The following is a 24,545-nucleotide window of genomic DNA, read 5'->3' on the forward strand; positions in this document are numbered from 1 at the left end:
CATCAGAAAACAAATAACAAAATGGTAGATGTAAATCCTACTTTTAAAAAATTATTTATTTGACACAGAGAGAGCACAAATAGGCAAAGCATCAGGCAGAGGGAAAGGGAGAAGCAGCCTCTCCATTAGCAGAGAGCCCAATGTGGGGGTTCAACCCAGGACTCTGAAATCATGACCTGGGCTGAAGGCAGAGACTTAATCGACTGAGCCACCTAGGTGCCCCAGACGTAAATCCTACTTTATGAATGAATAAATGAATAAATAAATAAATAAATTCTTCCTTATTAGTAATTTAGTAATTTTATTAAAATATCCATGAGATAAACACTCCAGTAAAAAAAAAAAAAATCAAACTGGGCGCCTGGGTGGCTCAGTGGTTGAGCATCTGCCTTTGGCTCAGGTTGTGATCCTGGGGTCCTGGGATTGAGCCCCACATCCAGCTCCCCACAGGGAGCCTGCCTCTCCCTTTGCCTATGTCTCTACCTCTCTCTGTGTGTCTCTCATGAATGAATTAAAAAAATCAAATTAGCAGAATGGATAAAAAAAAAATTCATGTTCCAATTACATACTTAATACAAAATATATACTTTAAATTCAAATACACAAATAAGTTCAAAGGAAAAGGGTGAGAAAAAAATATACCATACAAATAGTACTTAAAACTGGAATGGCTATAGTAACATCAGACAAAACAGACTTCAAGAAAACCCTAAGAAACGCCCACACATACAAAAACCCCAACAAGAACAAATAAATTCAGCAAGATCACAGAATGCAAGATCAATAATACAAAAATCAATTGCATTTCTATACACTTGCAATGAACAATCCAAAAATTAAATTATGAAATTAATTCTGTTTACGATAGTGTTAAGAACAATAAAATGTTCAGGGATGAAATTATCAAAAAAGAAGTGCCAGATGCACTTTCTAAAAACTACAAAATATTGTTGAAATAAATTAAGGAAGACCTAAATACATAGACATGTCCCATGTTCATGAACTAGAAAACTAAATATTATTTTTTTAAAAGATTTTATTTGAGAGAGAAAGAGAACACACAAGCAGAGGAGGAGCAGAGGAAGAGGGACAAGCAGACTCCACACTGAGCCAGATGTGAGGCTCAGTCCCAAAATCCTGAGATCATGATCTGAACGAAAATCAAGAGTTGGAGGCTTAACGAACTGAGCCATCCAGGTACCCTGAAGACTCAATGTTATTAGATGGCAATAATCCTTGAACTGATCTACAGATTAAATACAATCTACTAAAATCCCAGCAGAAATTGACAAACTGATCTTAAAATTCATATGGAAACCCAGAATTGCCAAAATAATCTTGAAAAAGAAGAACAAAGTTGGAAAACTCATACTTCTGAATTTCAAAAGTTACTACAAAAAACTACAGTATGGAGCACCTGGGTAGCTCAGTGGTTGATCATCTGCCTTTGGCTTGGGTCATGGTCCCAGGGTCCTGGGACTGATTCCTGCATCGGGCTCCCCGCAGGAAGCCTGCTTCCTCCTCTGCCTATGTCTCTGCCTCTCTCTGTGTGTGTCTCTCATGAATAAATAGATAAAATCTTTTTAAAAAGCTACCATAATCAAGATACTGTGGTACTGCCATGAGGACTGACATACAGATCAATGAAATACAAAGTCCAGAAGTAAATCCATACATTCACAGCCAAGTGATTTTTGACTTGCCAAGACAAGTCAATAGGGAAAGAATAGTCTTTTCAACAAATGGTGCTGGGACAACTAGATATCCACATGTGAAAGAATGAAATTGGACCCTTACCTTACTGTATATAGAAAAATTAATTCAAAATAGATCAGTAGCCTATATATAACAGCTAAAACTATAAAATTCTTAGGAGTAAACATAGAAGTAAATTTTTGTGAACTTGTACTAAGGAATATTTTCTTAGGTATGACACCAAAAATACAAGAAACAAAAGAAAAAATAGATAAATTGGATTTCACTGAAATTAAAAACTTTTATGCTTCAAAGGACACCTCAAGAAAGTGAAAAGACAACCTACAGAACAGAAGAAAATATACACAAAGGATATTTCTGATATGGAATTTGTATCCAGAATATATAAAGAATTCTTTATGTGTAACAACTATAAATATAATATGTAAAAGGTACAAATATATTATTTCTATGTAATAAAAAGACAAAAAGACAATTAAAAATAGACAAAGGATTTAAATAGACATTTCTCCAAAGAAGATCTACACTTAGCCAATAAGTACACGAAAAGATGCTTAACAACCTCAGCCATTAGGGAAATGCAAATCAAAACACAGGATACTTTTCAGGTTTTGATTCTCAAGTTCATTATGAATATAAGAAATTACTTTCCCACTTTGAATGAACACGAACAACTGTATATTATACATGTCTAATTAGTTCATTGTAGCTAAAATGTTTATTTTGAGGAGGACACAAGGAAAAACTAAACTACACAAGATGTTCGTGTTAATTGTAAAATACAATATAAAGTAGAAGCCCAGTATAAAATTTTACATTTTCTCTCACCTGACTTATTTTTATCGTGCTCTGCAGGACTAGGAGTATTACGTCTGTAAGAGCTAAAAGGCTGGCTACTCAAAAGGTTATCACACTGCAAGCTATGACACAAGGTCTCAAGAAAACGCAGAGCAAATGAGGCACTATTCACTGGAGGGAGCTGGACTGAGTGAGTTTCCCCATCAAAGGAGGCTATTGGGGGGAAAAGAGATGTCAGAGTTACTTCATAGAAAGATAAAACTACAATATCAAACAAACCATCAATTAGGAAATGTATTATAAATCTTATTTGTGTTTTTGTAATTTATAAAGGAATTACCTAAAATTATAAAGGCCCCTCTCATTCAAACACAATAACCTGTATTGGTAAAAAGCATTCTCATTTTCTCATTTAAAAATATTCATAAGGCAAACAACAAGAGCAGCAACTCAGTGATCTAGAATGCTTCCTGCTATTCCAAGCATTCTGTGGGTATAAATGTAGTATCTGAACAGACAATCAACCAAGGTATTTTTTCTATAGTGAGCTTAATAGAGCATGTAAAAAAAATCTTTTATCTCAATTTACAGTAGGACTCTGAACATTGTCTATTTTGAATGTAAACTTTCCAAACCAGAGTTAAAAATCTATTAACAGGTAATTATCATAAATATTTTACTGTATCAATATAAGTATGCCAATGTTATAGATAGTTAAATAGTCTACAAATATTATAAACTCCTTGCCTTCTCAAAACCTAACATCAAATTTGGAAGAAAAGCTGAATAAAGGATTAGATGAACATACCAGTTATCACTTCTCCTCCACGATGATCTGGCTTAAGAAATCCAAAAACAGTCTTACTTTGGATGGCACAATCCACACAGGCCTGCACGGTCCGCCGGAGCACCACATTCACAGGGCCCGGGCCAAAGTGGTCAGGCAGCTGCTGGATTTTCTTATGATCCAAGTGAGGGCCAGAATCTCCATGTTTGTTTACATAGACACACACTTGGGGAAACGTGTATATAAATATAACAAATCAGATTGGTTAAAAGCAACATAAACATTACACAATTAGCTATTATATCCCACTAACCACACTTCACTCAAAGAGAACCCAAATACAGTTAATATCAACAATCATATGCTACCTAAAAATATGCATGTAAATATATTTTCACATCTATATAAAGATATTAAATCTAGAAAGAAATAATCCAATGCCTATTCAATTTTCTAGAATTTTGCCTAAATTAATTATAAGAGCTATCCAACTTTTAGTAGCATCACAAAACAATTCTTCACACATTCCCACATCATTTAAAATGGTATAAAGACATATATTTTCATCTTTTAACTGTACACACAGTACAAGAATTTTCTTTCAAAAATGGGTCATGTTAATACACTCCTTCTCCGACTGAATTTTAAATTACCAACATTGTACCTTCACTGTATTTTCTAAAGTAACCAAATAATTTAAAATACATGCCACACAATAAGTTCTAATGACCTACAGTAATTATTTTCATTAACTTAAGGAAAATAAAAATGGTCTTTATATAAATGCCAAGGTTCAGTGAAGGAAATTTTTAAAATAATGCTTTTCTTAGTATAATAAAAGCATTTGATTTAGAGGCAAATCATCTATAATCATGTAAATGTCACGTTTCCATAGTATTTCTTCACGAAGAATCAATAAATATAAACCAACATACAATGTAACAATATGAGGGTACATTATTACCAAACATAAAATATGCTGTTCCCCTAAATCAAGAAGCACATTTTCATCCATTACCTAATTTATATTGCCAAATTTTACATATACATAGTCTACATTCAGTATAATAAAAACCCATTAATCTCACTTTCACTACATTGAAATATATGATAATTCAACCTTGTGGCAATAGCCAGAGGAAGGATGGACTCTGTCACTGAAATGAAACAGCTATTAAAAACTTAATCCAAAAAAAATAAATAAAAAAAAAATAAAAAACTTAATCCAAGGTGCCTGGGTGGAGCAGTTGGTTTGGTGTCCGACTCCTGGTTTTGGCTCAGCATTGGGCCAACTCCTGGTTGTGATCCTGGGGTTGTGGGATTGAGCTCCGAGTTGGGCTCCGCACTAAGCGTGGAGTCCGCTTGAGAATCTCTTTCCTTCTCCCTTTGCCCCTCCTGCTCATGCTCTCCCTCTCCCTCTCTCTCTTAAATAATAACTGTTTTTTTTAAAAAATTAAAACTTAACCCATGGTGCTGGTGGTATGGACAAAGTCCTACTAAACACAAGTAAAGCTAAACAAAGATTTCAATGTTTTTATCTCCTTTGTGTTATACTTTTAGCTAGTCTCTCCTGCTAACAGACTAAAAATCAGAAATAATAAACTCACAAAATGAGGTATGTTACAATAATCTTTAAGTGATTTCTATTTCATTTTTTTAAAAAGATTTTATTTACTCATGACAGACGCAGAGAGAGAGAGAGAGAGGCAGAGGCACAGGCAGAGGGAGAAGCAGGCTCCATGCACAGAGCCCAATGTGGGACTCAATTCCGAGTCTCCAGGATCACACCCTGGGCTGAAGGTGGCACTGAACCACTGGGCCACCAGGGCTGCCCGTGATTCCTATTTCCAAAAAATAATTTCTTTGTAATAAGAAAAGGAAAACTGGAGAGAAAAGTCCAAGAACAGAAGAGTATAAGTTAGACAACGAACTAGGAGATAAAGCAATGGTACATGCTTTAAAAAATAGGAAGGGAACAAGAAAATGTGGAAGAGATGACAAATAAAAGGGGTATTCGTTCAGTCTACTTCTATATCATTTCATACTCTTCACATAATAGAGAATAATTTGAAGTCATCATGCCCCTTGAAAGGCAAGGATGGGTCAAGATTTTTAAAAGGCATTCTAAGAAGATTTGAAGTATCTTTAAAAATATATACAAGACAAAAGACATTGTGAAGCAAGATAAAAGGAAAACAAAAATAGATTTGACAATGAGGTAAATTTTGTAAATCTGGGGCAGCCCCGATGGCGCAGCCGCTTAGCGCCGCCTACAGCCCAGGGTCTGATCCTTGGAGACCTGGGATTGAGTCCCACGTCGGGCTCCCTGCATGGAGCCTGCTTCTCTATGAATAAATAAATAAAATCTTAAAAAAATTTTTTTTTGTAAATCTTACTAAGATGGTTAAAATACTTTTGAGTACTGAATTTTCAGGGGATCCCTGGGTGGCTCAGTGGTTTAGCACCTGCTTTCGGCCCAGGGCATGATCCTGGAGTCCCAGGATTGAGTCCCAAGTTGGGCTCCCTGCATGGAGCCTGCTTCTCCCTCTGCCTGTGTCTCTGCCTGTGTCTCTACCTCTCTCTCTCTCTGTCTCTCATGAATGAATAAATGAAATCTTTTTAAAAAGTACTGAATTTTCAAATGACTTGTGTATTTAAACAGTCTTTCCTGGGGATCCCTGGGTGCCTGCCTTTAGCCCAGGGCGTGATCCTGGAGTCCCAGAATCAAGTCCCACATCAGGCTCCCTGCATGGAGCCTGCTTCTCCCTCTGCATGTGTCTCTGCCTCTTTCTCTCTCTCTCTGTCTCTCATGAATAAATAAAATCTTAAAAAAAGTAAAATAGTATCTCCTTAACATCAAAATGAACAACCAGAATTTCAAAATACTTAAATATGAAAAATGCTAAGAAAAAAACAAAAACATGTCTTATCATCATCTTTTTTCCTCTTATTTTATTCCTCAGATTTCAGCGACACTAAAATAACAAAGAGTAAAAGATTAGTAATTTTATACCCTTTAAAAAAATACTAATTTACCTGTTGACATCACTATTTTAGATGTGCCAGGAGTAACATCCTTATATGAAGCACGACGGTCTCTGGTCAGGGAATTTATAGAAGCTGAAGATGTAGAACACAAAACAGGAATATATTTTTCCTATTAAAAAAACACAAATATATATTACACAATTTCAAAAATGTATAGATAAGGAAGTCAGAAAATTATCAGCATCACTGGTTCACAAATGATCAGCTGTCAGAAGTCCTTGGGTTTAGAAACCTGAGTGTGTCACAAACTACAGTACTTTCTAAACTGTGCTCCTCAGAGGGGCCAATAAGGTGGTCACGTGGAAGAAGAAGAGACCAAAGTATGGGATTCCCAGCATCACCCCTTCCCCAACTGGCCACACCTTAGCCAAATAGCTCACTCTATAAAACTTGTTTTTATTTTCTGAGGCTCCCTGTATGACAAGTTTTTTCACACTGCTAAAGAAGAGTCTGCAAATCCAATCCAGCAATACACCAAAAGGGGCGGGGAACCTCAACAAGGCAGAGGATTGACTCTGTCTTTACAAAGCAGTCACTCATCTGGTTTTTACTACATCTAGCCTGCATTTCTCCATATTATATATGATAATTTTGACAAAATTACAGGTGGTTTGCTGAAGTCCATATAACATTATGCCTATTTTGGGACACGTGGGTGGCTCAGTGGTTTAGTGGTTTAGTGCCTGCCTTCGGCCCAGGGCGTGATCCAGGATTGAGTCCTACATGGGGCTCCCTGCATGGAGCCTGCTTCTCTCTCTGCCTATGTCTCTGCCTGTGTCTCTCATGAATAAATAAATAAAATCTTAAAAAAAAACATTATGCCTATTTTATATAAGAACCAAATGTCTTCTAGGCATTGTTAAATATTATTAGTGTTTTATTTTGTATCAACTCTTGGGGTTTCCTTGGAGCTACCTTCAAACAAAACTCTCCAATGTCAGAGCTACCTTTAAATAAGGCTCTCCAATGTCAGAGAAGGGGGCCTTGTATCTAGAAAAGGTAATAATATGGGATATTTTAAAAGCAGGGACAAAGGAGGATAAAATAGCATAACATTCAATGTTTTTGTATTTTCCTTATTTGTTAAATTAATGACTGTCATTTGGGTTCACTGTAGTAAGTCATGTTTTTTTTTAAAGATTTTAAAGATTTTTTATTTACTCATAGAGACACAGAGAGAGAATGAGAGGCCGAGACACAGACAGAGGGAGAAGCAGGCTCCACCCAGAGAGCCTGACGTGGGACTCGATCCAGGGTCTCCAGGATCACCCCCTGGGCTGCAGGCGGCGCTAAACTGCTGCACCACTGGGACTGCCCAGTCATGTTATTTTTTAAGTACTAAATTATAATATTGTGTTGATATATTCTCATTCTTTCAGTATTTCAAAAATCTGAATCTGAATCCTTTGACTGAAGATATACCAAGATAGTATAGTTATATTAACATTGTAAATTGAATAAATGTGCTTCTATACCTCTAGAATCCTTAAGGGGGGATGTAATGTGGACAGCTGACAGAGTCTACTGCAAGAATAATTCGTACTCTAGTTGAAAGACTTCCTAAATAATTAAACTATAGAGGCACCTGGGTGGCTCAGTTGGTTAAGCGCCCGCCTTTGGCTCAGGGTCATAATCCTAGGGTCCTGGGATTGAGCCCTATGTAGGGCTCCCTGCTCAGTGGGAGCCTGCTTCTCCCTCTCCTCTTCCTCTGCCCTTCTTCTTCCTCCCTCCATCCTGTTCATGCTTGCTTTCTCACCCTCTCTCTCTCTCTCAAATAAATAAAATCTTTAAGAAATATAATTAAACTATGGCATGACAGTACTAAAAAAGGATATAGGAAACTGGATGAGAATCTTATTTTCATGATGAAACAGTAAAGCTAGAAAAGATGAATTAAAATTCTTCCTTTGAAATAAAAAAGTTTATTATAAAAAAATTATAGGGGCACCTGGGTGGCTCAGTTAAGAGTCTGCCTTCTGCTTGGGTGGTGATCCCAGGGTCCTGGGATTGGAGCCTTGCATTGGGATCCCTGTTCAGCATTGGGATCCCTGTTCAGTGGGGAGTCTGCTTCTCTCTCTGGTCCCCCCCCAACTCATGCTCTCTCTCCCACTCACTTTCTCAAATAAATAAATCAAGTCTTTAAAAAAATGTATAGAAATGTATAGAAAAAAATAAAAATAAAAAAACGTATAGAACCTGTCCCTTACCCCACACTACCACCTTATAAACAATATTCTTTTTTTTTAAGATTTTATTTATTTATTTATTTATTTATTTTATTTTATTTATTTATTTATGAGAAAGAGAGACAGACAGACAGACAGAGGGAGAAGCAGAGGGAGAAGCAGGCTCCATGCAGGAAGCCTGATGTGGGACTCAATCCCGAGTCTCCAAGATCACACCCTGGGTGGAAGGCGGCACTAAACCGCTGAGTTACCCTGGCTGCCCTAAACAATATTTTCAAAAACACCTTTTCAAAATTGTCAAATTACCACGGGAATTATTTGAAAATAAAGGAGTAAAGAGAAACTTTATGAAGTTATTTCATATCTTTATACCAACTAATCACAAAGACTTTTTTCAGCAGCTGGAAAATACACATTAAAAATATGCATCAAAAAAGAATATGCATCAAGGGCGCCTAGGTGACAGAGTCAAATTTTTTTTTTTTGACAGTCAATTAAAACCTCTGAGTCTTGGCTTCAGCTCAGGGTCATGAGACTGAGCCCCATGTCCCGTTAAGCACTCAGAGTGGAATCTGCTTGGGTCTCCCTCTCCCTCCTCCTCCAATCCCCATTACACACGCTTTCACTTTCTCTCTCAAACAAATCTTTACAAAAATATATGCATCAATGACATCCTTGATACATTCTAATTTTTTAATGCATTTAAAGTATTTTTTTTAATTTTTATTTATTTATGATAGTCACACACAGAGAGAGAGAGAGAGGCAGAGACACAGGCAGAGGGAGAAGCAGGCTCCATGCACCGGGAGCCCGACGTGGGATTTGATCCCGGGTCTCCAGGATCACGCCCTGGGCCAAAGGCAGGCGCCAAACCGCTGCGCCACCCAGGGATCCCGCATTTAAAGTATTATTTCCCTTCATATATCACAACTTTCCTTAATTTTATGTAATTTATTCTGAATTTGAAAATTTTAATCTAATGATTTACAATAACTTGCTTATTTGATTTTTTCATTGCTTATGATTTTATACTTGAAATCTATTCACTGTTATTGACAGTATTTTAATTTTTATTTAAAATTTAAAAAAATAAATAAAATTTTTAATGCTTTTTGAAATAAAAATACCAATATTAATTTCAGCATTTTATTTTATTTTATTTTTAAAGATTTTATTTATTTATTCATGAGAGACACAGAGAGAAAGAGGCAGAACACAGGCATAGGGAGAAGCAGGTTCCATGCAGGGAGCCCAACACGGGACTCGATCCCGGGTCTCCAGGATCACGCCCTGGGCAGAAGGCAGCACTAAACCGCTGAGCCACCAGGGCTGCCCCATTAATTTAAGCATTTTAAAATCAAAATGGCATTGTCATTTTTGCTCTATACTGTAAACATTAAAATAAAACAGAAATGTTATATATATTGATATCAAATGGCTGAACTCAGAAATGTTTAAGTAATACTGCTGAAATTTAATTTAGTTCTAATGAGATCTAGGAAGGTTCTATGTCTTTATATTAAGAATATATCTCTTGGGATCCCTGGGTGGCGCAGCGGTTTGGCGCCTGCCTTTGGCCCAGGGCGCGATCCTGGAGACCCGGGATCGAATCCCACGTCGGGCTCCCGGTGCATGGAGCCTGCTTCTCCTTCTGCCTATGTCTCTGCCTCTCTCTCTCTCTCTCTGTGTGACTATCATAAATAAATAAAAATTAAAAAAAAAAAAAAAAGAATATATCTCTTGTGGGGCCCCTGGATGTTTAAGTATCCAACTCTTAGTTTCAGACAGGTCATGATCCCAGCCTCAAAGTGGACTCCAAGCTCAGCAAGGAGTCTGCTGAAGTTTCTCTCTTTCCCTCTCCCTCTGCTCCTCCCCCACTTGCTCTCTTTCTCTACCTCTAAATAAACAAATCTTAAAAATATATCATCTCTTATAAAAGAAAAAAAAAGAATATATCTCTTGTAGTACATATATTTGAGTCTTTTAAAATCCATTTTTATAATCTCTGTCTTTTATTGGAAAGTTTAGTCTACTAACTTTTAAAGTAATCATTAATATGTTTGGGTCTGGATATACCCTTTATTATTTCTTTTCTATTTGTCTCTTCCGTATTTTATTCCTCTATTCCTCCTTTCCTTTTTTTTTCTTTTTCAATTACTTACTGAATATTCCTTAAAATTCTATTTTATTTTATTTTTTTTCTATTTTATTTTCCTACTGGGCTTTTTAGCTATACTTCTCTGTATTTGTGTTTTTATAATATACCCTAGGGATTATACTGTATAACCCACAAAGTACTACTTGTACTATTATACTTAATATTGTACTACTTAACATAAAATGTTGAAACCTTGCAATGACAGAAATCCATATCCCTATCCCCCACTCAAAGCCTTTATACTCTTAAGTGTCATATTATTACATCATGTTATGCATTGATGTTATGTAATAATGTATTACATCATGCTATATATTACATTATCCCACAAGACCATAATATAATTATTGTTTTAGTCATATTATTATAAAGAAATGAAGAGGGGAAAAAAGCAAAAACCAAGTTATTCACATTTATCCAGAGATAAACTTCCTTCATTTCTTATAGTGCTTGTTTGCCAGTGTGGAATTCTCTAAGTATCCTTTATCTGAAAATGTCTTTACTTTACCTTTACCCTCACTCTTGAGGAGTATTCTTGCCAGATACAGAATTTTGTATAACACCCCACCTCCTGTGTGTACTTCCCCCCAACCACAGTGTGTCTGCTTCCATTCACTTTCCAGTATCTTCAAGTAGTTGTTTTTCCTATTATTTCCAGGTTTTAAAATTGTTTTCTTTGGGGGAGTCAGTTAGGTGGCCTAGTATCATTGAATTTATCACTTTGATTCCTCTCCCACCTGATTTATTGAAGCGTAATTTATGTACAGTAAAACTCACTTCACATTCATTTTTAAAGTATACTTACTTCCAAATAAACTGGCCTGAACATAAATACACACACACAGTATTTCCAATGTGGTTTTGAAAAAGTAGAACATTGTATTCAAAGTTTTAAGTTACCCAAGAAAAGGAATACCAATCTTGATGGCTATGTGGGCTTTAAAAAGCTTTATATATGCTTTTCATACAGTACATTCCTAAAGGGCCTCATCATACTCTTAGTAAATCCTAACTCTGTTATAAATAAGGCACTGCCTAGATCTATAATACAAATTAGGAGGAGATTAACTAACCTTTTTGGGGCCTTTCTTCCTTGGTGTGAGATTTTTAACAGCACTTCCCTTTGTAGGGACTGAAGTCTGTGGAGGTGGCTTAATGCGGCTTGATTTCCTGATCTGCTGTGTTGGTAATATTACAGCAGTTTTCTGTGGAGTCTGCATTGAATGCTGGGGTGCTTTGGAAACAGAAGACTGTGTTTTTGCTATATTCTTTGTAATAGGCACTGAGGAAAAAAAAACAACACAAAAATAAAACTAAAGTAAAATGACACAAGGTACTGTCCTCTTAGGACTCTAAATAAATTTAATTCAATCTTTAAATATATTCCAAAGGTTATTCATTAAAAAACATTTAAAATAAAAGTACCATTTAAAATGAAGTTTCAGGGCAGCCCCGGTGGCTCAGCGGTTTAGCACCGCCTTCAGCCCAGGGCATGATCCTGGAGACCTTAGATCAAGTCCCACATCAGGCTCCCTGCATGGAGCCTGCTTCTCCCTCTGCCTGTGTCTCTGCCCCTCTCCCTCTCTCTCTGTGTCTCTCATGAATAAATAAATAAAATCTTTAAAAATAAATAAAGAAAATAAAATGAAGTTTCAGGGGTGCCTGAGTGGCTCAGTCGGTTAAGCATTCTGCCTTTAACTCAGGTCATGATCCCAGTGTCCTGGGATCTAGCCCCACATCAAGTTCCCTACTCAGTGGGGCATCTGTTTCTCCTTCCCTCTGCTCTTGTGCTCTCACTCACTTGTTCTCTCTCTCTCCACCCCCTCAAATCAATTAAGTTTCAGAGGCACCTGAGTGGCTCAGTTGGCTAAGCATCTGCCTTTGGCTCAGGTCATGATCCTGGAGTGCCAGGATGAAACCCCACATTGGGCTCCCTGCTCAGCAAGGGAGCCTGCTTCTCCCTCTCCTTTTGTCCCTCCTCCCCCCCCCAAATAAGTAAACAAAATCTTTTTTAAAAAGTAAAAATAAAATAAAATAAATGAAGCTTCAGGGGGCACTGGGGTGGCTCAGTCAGTTAAGCATCTCTTAATTTTATTATTACAAAAAAACATGAATTTTACATAGTAAGAAGTACTAATGTCAAAAATTCTTTATAGGAAGAGCTGTGTAAGTAAAACATTTACACATTTATACAAAACTCAACTACTTTTTATTTTGAGGGCTTCATTTTACAACCTGAAAGTAATCTACTGCTTTGCTCCTCCCGTACTCCAAGACTATGTATAAATCAACCTTCGACGGAGAATACCACATCTTCCCTACAGCCTTTTTATCTACCTTTTATCAGTTACCCAACCAAGAGTAAGTAACAGCCTTCTTTCAGCTGCCAGGGGAAAGGAAAGACCACTTCACTGCCACCATCACTTTCCTCCCACCATTACTGTAGAATTATCTACAGTAATTCACCTACTAAACCAGTCTCCTTACCTCCTCCCTGTCATCTATCTCCTACTCCACACTCACTTCTGCTTTCTTCAGTAACTCCAGTAACCTAATTCACACTATTTATACTTACACTGTCTCCTGGTCATTATTATGAAATGCAAACATCACAATCCTGATATTTCATCATCCTGACCTCATCGCTGGAGAGTTTAGCTCCTCCCTAAAATGGTTATACTTAGCTATTTCTGGAATTTTTCTATCTCCAAGATAACCACTGTGCCTTCTTTTTCTTTTCTTTTTCTTTCTCTTTCTTTCTTCCAAGATTTATTTATTCATGAGAAACAAGGAGAGACAGAGAGAGAGAAGTAGGCAGAGGCAGGGAGAAGCAGGCTCCCCATGGAGCTGAGAGCCTGATCTGGGGCTCAATCCCAAGACCCGGGGATCACGACCTGAGCCCAAGGCAGATGCTCAACGGACTGAGCCACCCAGGTGCCCCGTGCCCCCTTCCTTTACCTCCAATTTTCTTACTTGCCACCTTTGCTTCACACCAAATGGCCATGCTTTTCATGTTCATTATGAGATCTAGCCACAAACCCTCTCCATTTTCGTCCAATCTATTAACTTTCTTCTGGCTTTACTTTACTCCCTATCAACTTCCTATCCACTTTTACCAATACCCCTCTAACTAGTATCCCTAACTTTATCATCACCCGATCTTTGATTGTGCTCGCTTCAGCAGCACATATACAAAATTGGTATGATACAGGGAAGATTAGCATGGTCCCTGTGCAAGGATGACACGCAAATTCCTTGATCTTTGATCATATCCAGCATGTTGGCTCCCACCTTTGAGGCATACTATCATTTGTTTTCTCTGGTCTTGAACTATACAACAAGAGTCAGCAAGCTTTTTCTATAAGGGCCCAGATAGTAAATATTTTAGGCTTTGAAGGCCGCATACAGTCTCTATTACACATTCTTCTTTGTTTCTTTGTTTGCTAGTTTTTTTAAAATCCTTTATGAATATAAAAACTATTCTTGGGTCACAGGCTACATGGGCTGGATATGGCTGGCCCTCAAGTTGTAGTTTGCCAGCTCTTGCTTTGGAACATTAGAATATTACTGATTGCTATAAAATCCACACTAACCTCAACTGGGGTATCACTGCTGCAACTCACAAACTTCCAAGTATGTTTCCACAACAGAATGTTTTTCCCTGTTAAAGTTCCCATCCCCTTCTCACCCTATTCCATTCAGCAAATGACCCTGCCTTCTACCTTATGGGAAGATTAAAGGGTATCTTTGGGATTGATCACAACCATCCCATTTCTCCATCTTAAAAGGTTTCATTCATTCTCATGTCTTTCTCTTGCATCAAATGAAAAGTTTTGTTTCTACTCTTCTAAGCCCAATCAATCCCCTTATGTCCTAATAACTATTTTCTTTGGTTCCTCTAGGACATTATGATTTCATGTCTTCCTTTCTCTTCATGGTATTTAATCACTTGATCCCCAACTCCTTGCTCTTACAACCCTCACAAATCCCTTATTTTGAAGTTAGTTCTCCTAGTTTCTGGTATACTTTCAAGCCTTTGCATGAATCTCCTTCTATTCACTACCAAAATACCAAGAAGAATCACCTTATACTTGATACTTCAATTTCCTTATTATTGTGTTTCCTTAGTCCCCTGTAATAAGCTTTTCTTCTTCCAAACACATTTTAAAGAAATTCTTTCACAGGTCAGTAATGACAAGTCCTAGTTACTAAATCTAAATAAATCCTCACTGTCTTGACTAATCTATTCATGTCCACAGTTCTGGTCTCCACTTCAATACATGGCATGAAGGAAAGGAAACAGATTGAGCTTTGGACCTGTATTTAAGTTCTTGTGCCAGGCTAGTTTAAGAGAGAACCTAAGAGAATATAAGGTCCTCAAAAAATATTCAGTGAATGAACAAAAACTATTTTCAACCTGTAAGCCAATGTTATTCCTCCAAAACCAGTATGTTCTATACATAATATGTAATAAAGTTGTAACAAATAAAATAGTAACTTTGTGGAACATGAAAAATGTAATGAAATCATTATTGATCTAAGAATTTTGGCATTTTATTTATTTTTCTTAAAGATTTTATTTATTTATTTGACAGAGAGAGTGAAAGAGTACAGGCAGGAAGAGCAGCAGCAGGAGAGGGAGAAGCAGGCTCCCTGATGTGGGGCTCAAGATCCTAGGACCCTGGGATCATGACCTGAGCCGAAGGCAGATACTAAACCAACAGAACCACCAAGGAACCCTGAATTTGGGCATTTTAAAATTTAAAATTTGATATTTGAAATGAATAAATCTTAGGACACAAATACTTGAGCTACAGCTTTAAATATTCTCCTAAAATGTAATATTCTATTACAATACAAGCTCCTTAATTCATGGTATATACACAAGTATGAGCAAAATAAGAAAAAAGCATCATAAAAAAAATTTTATATATGAAAAGAAAATTTCACTTTAGAAAGCAAGCTTTTCAAAGGCAAATACTCAGCTTCGTTTATTGCCATATCCCCAACACCTAGAAAAAACACTTTTTAAACTATTTTAACTAAGGAGGAAAGAGTAATCATGCAATATATTAGACATCAAAATCAAACTATCTACATCACACATGTATTTATTATCCCTAAGAAGCAATCATATAACATATACACCATGCTGAAACTCTATTAAGTATTAATTAAATTATTTCCAACACAAAATACATTTTTTTAAATGATAAGGTTCAAACAATATATAGCCCTATAACCATGTGTTCACAGTGGCCACAAAGTAAGTAAAAACTTTTTTGAAAACAGTATGTAAAATATATAGGAGGCATATATATATATATACATATATATATACATGTATATGTGTGTATATATATGTTTATATATATAGTTATACATATATAACCATCTTTAATAAAACTTTTATGTGAATAACACAAACCCTACCTGATTCTTCAGCTTATCTTCAGATAGAATAGAGAATATTCAGGTAAGAAAAATATCTAGGAGATGAGAAGTCAGTGAATTGTGGAAATGCAAAAGAAATTAATAAATCTTGGGAAATGATCAGAAATCAGTAAATAAAGTCAAGAGGAGGCCTAGAAGCCTGGAACAGGGGGAACTGAAGAAAGGAAACAGATGCCAATATTTATTGGCTACCCATTACATGCTAGACACTTACATTCCTGTTATCCCATGTAATCCACCCAAACGTCCTATGAAGTAGGTATCATTTCCCCACTTTATACATGAGGAGACTTAGGCTCTGTAAAGTTAGATAATTTACCCAAGATCACGCATTTGGCTAAGAGCGTTTGGTCTCCTAAGTGCATGTTTTTGTAATATGCTGCCTTGCTTTCTGTCCTCTAACAAAAAAGGCTATTAAATTCACTCCTCTGAGTCAAAGTGCACATGTTTACAAAAAAGGGGAGGGTGGGGCAAAAGACAATCTTATGAATTCCTATGTAATACTTCACTAGAGAGTCCATAGGTGCTCTCTAACAGAGGGAGTCTCCAGTTTTTAAAAAACCAGATGTAGAGGCATACTTACAAAGAGAAGTACAGACAAAAACACACTGGTAAAACTTTTCATGCCTGGGGATTTAACTTTAATATTAATTTCCAAATAGTACTCATTAAATATACATTTCTGCTGACACATGAAGATGATTATTGAAAGATAGTGCTTGCCTTCTCTGAATTGTGAAAAAATAGCTGCACATACAATTACCACAGAAAAGGAAATACACTTAGAAATGAACAGCAACTTCCTATTTCCAGCTACTATTATATATGTGCTGGTTTAGCTTATACATGGCTGACTTGAACCTAAACAAAAATGGGTCAGAGATATAAATTAGTATGTATCTTGCTTTTAATCTAAAAAAGACTTAAGAGGCATGGTTGTGGGGTGCCTGCGTGGCTCAGGTGGTTAAATGTCTGCCTTTGGCTTGGATCATGATCCCAGAGTCCTGGGATTGAGCCCTGTTTTAGGCTCCCTGCTCAGCAGAGGTCTGCTTCTCCCTCTCCCTCTGTGCTTGCTCTCATTCTCTCTCTCAAGAAAATAAATAAAATCTTAATAAAAAAAAAGTATGGTTACTTAGTGTTCTCCAGATTTTCTACCTACCATTTACTGAATACTTAGTGTGTACTTTTTACCATCCTAGGCAATTTATAGGAAATCCAGAAGAAATAAATATGGTCCCAGTCATATAGTTCAGGTTTCCTGTGAGTGTATTTGTGGATCCATAAAATTCCTATTTCTTTAAGTAGATCCATGATATATGACTTCCTTCTCCTCTAATAGACTGAATACTATATATGCAGCCATATGACAAGAAGAGCAAAAATTACTATAAAAACAGATCCCCTGAATTTTGAGGCAAGAAATAAACAAAGTCAAATTCTGAATAGCCAAACCAGAAAAGCAAGATATGGTTTGGAGAAACCAAAACTGAGTAAAAAAGAAAAATCTGTCATTGTAAATATTTGACCTTGGAACCTTTATCAGGTTTAGAAATTCTTTGCAAGTCATCTTCCTTAGTCTTAAAACTCCATGTACAATTAAACTACCATTTATACTAAAATCTTGCATATTGCTAACTACAAATGCAAAGAAAAATATAAATTTCAACTTTGAAAAATTCAGAGATAGTTACACTTGCACTATCACTATCCAAACTTGAGGCCTGGTATTCATGAAAGCTCAGTTGAGGTGTCCAATGCCTCTATCTGTAATTTTGCTCCCTGAATCATAGAGTTCACACTGCCACAAACTGGAGGAGGGAGAGGGAAAAGGAAAAAGTTCCAAGTAGACTCTGTGCCAAAGGTAGAGCCTGGCATGGGGCTTGATCCCATGACCCTGAGATCCTGACCTGAGCAGAAACTAAGAGTTGGAAGCTTAACTGACTGGGTCACCCAGGTGCCCCTGAGAATCTTTTAAATGTACGTTTATTTCCTTATTTTCAGCAATAAAAAAAATCATTTTAGAAAACCTCAACTATGTGAAGAAAAACTCTTAAAGGAAACCACAGGGGGTAGTTACTAGTGGAAAGTTAAACAAGGAAGCATGTTCCTGACACCATAGCAGGCATTTGGAAGTCAGAAGCCAGCTGAGGACTACGAATCTTCTCAGAAGAAATAGGGTAAAGATCAAATGGACCCGCTGGTACCAACTGCTCATTATACTTATTCCTTTCTCTGCTTCTAGATTAGGTTCAAATCCAGATTGACCACATAATAACTACAAGACCTTGGGCAAATTATTTAAATTCAGCATGTGGCACCTGGTATATACATTCAATAAATGTTAACTGTTAAGCAGCAGTAGCAACAGCATCACTACCACCACCAGTCCTGCCTCTATTCTTACCCACCCTTCCCAGACCCTGAGGGTGCTCCTGGCCCTCTTCTATCAGGGGATAGGGTATTGGGGAAACCTTGTTGTCAATATCTAACAAATGCAGGAAAAAGTTTCCTCCAAAGAAGGAACTCCTATTTACCTACATTTGCTCTAGCTAATACCTTCACTCCTTCCTTTTAGAGCTAGACTCCTTGAAAGACTAGCCCAGGTTCACTATTACTGTGATTTTCTTATTTTCAACCCTCTGCAATTATACTTCCAGACACCTCTTTTTAGGGAACCTCTGGGTGCTAAGGTCACCCACAACCCCTAACAGCACTAAGCACTTTAGATAATGTCTTTTTAAATTCTTTATTGGATCTCACACATCACTCCCTCCTGGTCCTCCTCCTACCTCTGTCACATTTCCTGTGGTATTTCCCAGGATTAGCCACCTTCTCTCTACCCCCCTCAGTTTTGAGTGCTTTAAGTTTACTCCTTTGATTTCAGCTACTGCCTAGATATAATGATGATTGCCAAATTACTTGCTCTTACATTCTCCTGCCCACTTAAGCATTCATAAACCACCCCCCACCCATCATAGGCCTCTCTCAAGTTCCAGAGCTATGTCTTCAATAGCCAACTAGATAATCTAAATAGGCATTTCTTGGGGCCCCTGGGTGGCTCAGTTGGTTAAGGGACTCTTGGTTTCAGCTCAGATCATGATCTCACGTGTCGTGGGACTAAGCTCCACAGTGAGCTTCTGTGCTCAGTGGGGAGTCGGCTTGAAGATTTTCTCCCTCTGACCCTCCCCCAACTCAGGTGCATATGCTCTCCTTCTCTCAAATAAATAAATAAATCTTTAAATAAGCATCTCTCACTCAACATGTCCAAAACCAGAATTCATATGCTTATCTGGTATGCTGTATCTTGAATAACATTACCTTTTACACCCAATTATCAGTGGTCAGAAATCTTGAAGACATTTTGTACTCTTCTTCCATCCACATGTCTAAGCAAGCCTAAATACTTTCTGGTGATAGTTTTCTTTATGCCTATGAAATGACTTGGTTCAGAATCTTGTGATTTCTCACATAGTCTATAACACTAGCCTCTAAATTGGCATTCCTGGCTGCCTCTTCCAATCCATACTGCATAGCATATAATCATGATCTTTCTAAAATACAAACTATATGTGGGGCACCTGGCTGGCTCAGTCTGAAGAGCATGTGACTCTTGAGATTGGGGTTGTGAGTTCAAGCCCCATGTGGGGTGTAGAGATTACTTAAATACATAAAAAACTTAAAAAAAAAAATAAAACCCAACCTGTATGTCACTTTTCCTCATAAAAAAAAATCTTCAGGGACGCCTGGGTAGCTCAGTCAGTTAAGCATCCAGCTCAAGTCATGATCTCATGCATCATGAGATCGAGCCCCATGTCAGGCTTTGTGCTCAGCAGGGACTCTGCTTGAAAATTCTCTCACTCTGCCCCTCCTTCCACACGTAGTCTGTCTCTCTCTCTCTCTCTCTCATAAATCTTTCAAAAAAAAAAAATCTTAAGTGATGCCACATTATCCATATGCTAAAATCTAAATTCCTTGGCCTGGTGTCCAAGGCCCTCTACATATCTTCTATTCTCCAACTCTCTCATCTCCTCTATTCTCCAATTATCATTATAGATTCAGCCATAATCATCTGTTTCAGGTCCCCAAATAGTCTGACTCTTATTGACTTTGCAGAAGCTGATCCAAGAAAGGCCTTCCCTCATCAATGGCTTACCTACTATACATTTGAAACTCTGCTCAATCACCAGCACAGCAAAATTCTAGCACTAAACTCCCAGGCACACCATAGGACCTAATGCTCATAAACTACACATACTGCCTATATCTCCAGCAGCAGATATTACAGCATCTTATCTTAACTTATATATCTGTCCAATCACACCGTGAATTCCTTTAGAGGAAGGAACTATGTTAGTTCAAACCATTATTATACCTCCAACATCTGGTCTAGGGCCTGCTACATAATGAGCATCCAACAAATGTTTGTAAAATGAATAAATGTTTAATATCTAAGTTTTGTCTCTGGTCTTATATTCCCATAGGAACAATTCAGGTAGTTTATGCATCAAATATATCATCATTGCTTCATCACAAAATTTTACAGTTTTCTTGGAAAAAAAATATGCTTCATCTCAACAAGGTAGGTTACAGAGGGAACATATCTCAACCTACTAAAGGCCATATATGAAAAACCCACAGCTAACATACACAATGGTGAAAACTGAAGAGCTCTTCCCCTAAGGTCAGGAATAAGACAAGGATGTCCACTCTCATCTCTTTTATTCAACATAGTACTGGTAATCCTAGTCACAGCAGACAACAAAAAGAATTAAAAGGCATCCAAATTGGTAAGGAAGGAATAAAACTTTCATTATCTGCATATGACATAACAGTATACATAAAAACCCTAAAGACTCCACACCAAAAAACTACTAAAGCTGACAAATGAATGCAGTAAGGTCACAGAACCAAATCAATGTGCAAAAAGCCACTGCACTTTTTTTTAAAGATTTTATTTATTCATTAGAAACAGAGACAGAGAAAGCAAGAGAGAGAGGCAGAGACACAGGCAGAGGGAGAAGCAGGCTCCACGCAGTGAGCCCGACATGGGACTTGATCCCAGGTCTCCAGGATTAGGCTCTGGGCTGAAGGCAGCGCTAAACCACTGGGCCACCCGGGCTGCCCTTGCACTTCTATACACTAATAATGAAGTAGTAAAAAGAGAAATTAAGAAAACTATCCCATTTACAATTGCATCAAAAATAATAAATTCCTAGGAATAAACTTGAACAAGGAAGTGAAAAACCTGTGATCTGGAAACTATAAAATACTGATGAAAGAAATTGAAGATGACACAAACAAATGGAAAAATAGTCCAGGCTCATGGATTGGGGGAACCAATACTGTTAAAATATCCATACCATCCAAAGCAATCCAGAGATTTAATGCAATCCCTATCAAAATACCAATAGCATTTTTCACAAAATTAGACCAAATAATCCTAAAATTTGTAAGGAACCACTAAAGACCCTGAACAGCCAAAGCAATTTTGAAAAAGAATGGAACTAACTAGAGGTATCACAACCCCAGATTTCAAGATATACTACAAAGCTATAGCAATGAAAATAGTATGGCACTCGCATAAAGACAGACACATAAATCAATAGAATAGAATACAGAGCCCAAGAATAAATCTACAATTACGTGGTAAATTAATCTTCAACAAAGGAGGCAAGAATACGCAATGGGAAAAAGACAGTCCCTTCTACAAATGGTGCTAGGAAAGCTGGACAGCTACAACCAAAATAATGAAACTTAAAAAAAGAATGAAACTAGACCACTCTCTTATATTGTACACAAAAATAAACTCAAAATGGATTAAAGATCTAAATCTGAGATCTGAAACCATAAAAAAAAAATCTCAAAGGAGAGCACAGGCAGTAATTCCCTGATACTGGCCATAGCAATTTTTTCTAGATTTATCTCCTAAGGCAAGGGAATCAAATGTAAAAATAAATTATTGGGACTACATCAAAATAAAAAGCTTCTGCATAGTAAAGGAAACAATCAACAAAACTAAGAGGCAACCTACTGAATGGGAGAAGATATATGTAAATGAATATATATAATGAACTATAAACAGTAAATATATAGTGAACATACAATTCAACACCCAAAACACCACAAATAATCCAATTTAAAAATGGGCAGAAGATATGAATAGGCATTTCACTAAAGAAAACATACAGATGGCCAACAGACATTGAAGATGTCTCTTCAAAGATGCTTAATATCACTCATCATTAGGGAAATGCAAACCAAAACCACAATGAAATATCACCATACACCTGTCAGAATGGCTAAAATCAAAAACACAAGAGACAAGTGTTGGCGAGGATATGGAGAAAAAGGAACCATTGTGCACTGCTGATGGGAATGCAAACTGGTGTAGCCACTCTAGGAGACAGTATGGAGGTTTCTCAAAAAGTTAAAAATAGAATTACCACAGGATCCAGTAATGCTACTAGTGGGTATTTATCCAAAAATACAAAAATACTAAGTCAAAAAGATATGTGCATCCCTATGTTTACTGCAGCATTATTTACAAAAGCCAAATTATAGAACCAACTCAAGTTATCTATTGATAGATGAATGGATACACACACACACACACACACACATGCATACACACACAAAATGGAATATTAGCCATAAAAAAGAAAAAGATCTTGCCATTTGCAACAACATGGACAGATCTAAAGAGTATAAGGCTAAGAGACTTAAGTAAGTCAGAGAAAGACAAATACCATACAATTTCACACCTGTGGAACTTAAGAAACAAAACAAACAGGAAAAAAAGAGACAAGCCAAAAAACACTCTTAACTATGGAGAACAAACTGATGGTTACCAAAGAGGAGATGGGTGGGGAGCATGGATGAAGTAGGTGAAGGGGATTAAGAGTTAACTTACGGTGGTGAGCACTGAGCACTGAATGGTTAAATCACTATATTGTACACCTGAAACTAATATAACAGTGTATTAAAAAAAACTTCAAATACTAATCAACTTAAAAAAATCAACTTCTAGAACACACTCTATTCAAAAATAAAGGAAGGATTAGGGCGCCTGGGTGGCTCAGTCAGTTATGTGCCTGCCTTAGGCTCAGTTCATGATCCCAGAGTCCCAGGATGCAGTCCTGCATCAGGCTCCTGCCCAGCAACCGGCTCCCTTCTCAGCAGGGAGTCTGCTTCTCCATCTGCCCCTTATCCTGCTCCTGTGCTCACATACGCTTTCTCTCTCAAATAAATAAATAAAAATCTTTTTAAAAAAATAAAGGGGGCAGCCCCCGTGGCACAGCAGTTTAGCGCCGCCTGCAGCCCGGGGTGTGATCCTGGAGACCCAGGATCAAGTCCCACATCAGGCTCCCTGCATGGAGCCTGCTTCTCCCTTTGCCTGTGACTCTGCCTCTCTCTCTCTCTCTCTCTCTGAATAAATTAATAAAATCTTTTAAGAAAATGAAGGACTGCAAACCAAAATCACAATTTGGTGCTACTTTACACCCACTAAGATGCCTATTAAAAAGGAAAATAATAAGTAGGGGCACAGGGATATGGAAAAATTGTAACCCCCATACTTTGCTGGTGGGAATGTAAAGTAGTGTAGCTGCTGGAAAAGTTTGGTGGTACCAGAAAAAGTTAAACATAACATAGAATTAACATATGAACCAGCAATTCTATTTTTAGGTATACACCCAAAATAAATAAAAACAGGGACTCTAACAAGTACATGTACAGGGATGTTCATAGCAGTACTATTCACAGAAGCCAAAAGGTGGAAACAATACAAATGTACATCAACAAATAAATGGATAAACAAATGTGTTATACGTGCATAAAATGGAATATCATTCATCCATAAAAGGGAATGAAGTACTAATACCTGAAATGACATGGATGAACCTTGAAAACATACTAAATGAAAGAAGACAGACACAAAATAATATACTGTATGATTCAATTTACATGAAATATCTAGAATAGGTTAAATATAAAACACAATACAGATTAGTGACTACCAGAGGCAAGAGGGAAGAAAGAAAGGAAACAAGTATTTAGTGGGTACAAGGTTTCCTTTTAGGGTGATGAAAATGTTTTGACACTATAAAGGTGGTAGGTGCACAATATTATGCATGTACCTAAGTGACCCTAAACTGTGCATTTTAAAATTGTTAACTTTAGGGGATCCCTGGGTGGCTCAGTGGTTTAGCGCAGCCTTCAGCCCAGGGCGTGATCCTGGAGTCTGGGGATCAATTCCCACATCGGGCTCCCTGCATGGAGCCTGCTTCTCCCTCTGCCTGTGTCTCTGCCTCTCTGTGTCTCTCATGAATTAATAAATAAAATCTTTAAAAAAAGTCCTTTAAAAAAGTAAAAATAAAATTGTTAACTTTATGTTATCTGA

The 24,545-nt window shown here is 37.1% G+C and overlaps 1 protein-coding gene and 1 non-coding gene across 13 annotated transcripts in view; one reads left to right on the top strand and one right to left on the bottom strand.

Annotated features, from left to right (window-relative positions):
- SCML2 (Scm polycomb group protein like 2) overlaps positions 1-24,545 on the bottom strand; it is a 100,320-nt gene that overhangs the window by 13,037 nt on the left and 62,738 nt on the right. For all 12 annotated transcript variants that reach the window (XM_038586961.1, XM_038586956.1, XM_038586957.1 and 9 more), the window contains 4 exons: positions 11,767-11,975; positions 6,338-6,458; positions 3,323-3,526; positions 2,545-2,727 (listed from right to left, as the gene is read on the bottom strand). In XM_038586961.1, the coding sequence (XP_038442889.1) occupies positions 2,545-2,727; positions 3,323-3,526; positions 6,338-6,458; positions 11,767-11,975 (717 nt within the window). The remainder of the gene's footprint in view (positions 1-2,544; positions 2,728-3,322; positions 3,527-6,337; positions 6,459-11,766; positions 11,976-24,545) is intronic.
- LOC119868606 lies at positions 13,862-13,968 on the top strand. Its single transcript, XR_005386596.1, has one exon. It is a non-coding gene; the product is annotated as a U6 spliceosomal RNA (small nuclear RNA).

Source organism: Canis lupus, chromosome X, assembly GCF_011100685.1.
Source record: "Canis lupus familiaris isolate Mischka breed German Shepherd chromosome X, alternate assembly UU_Cfam_GSD_1.0, whole genome shotgun sequence".
In the NCBI taxonomy this organism is placed as follows: domain Eukaryota; kingdom Metazoa; phylum Chordata; class Mammalia; order Carnivora; family Canidae; genus Canis; species Canis lupus.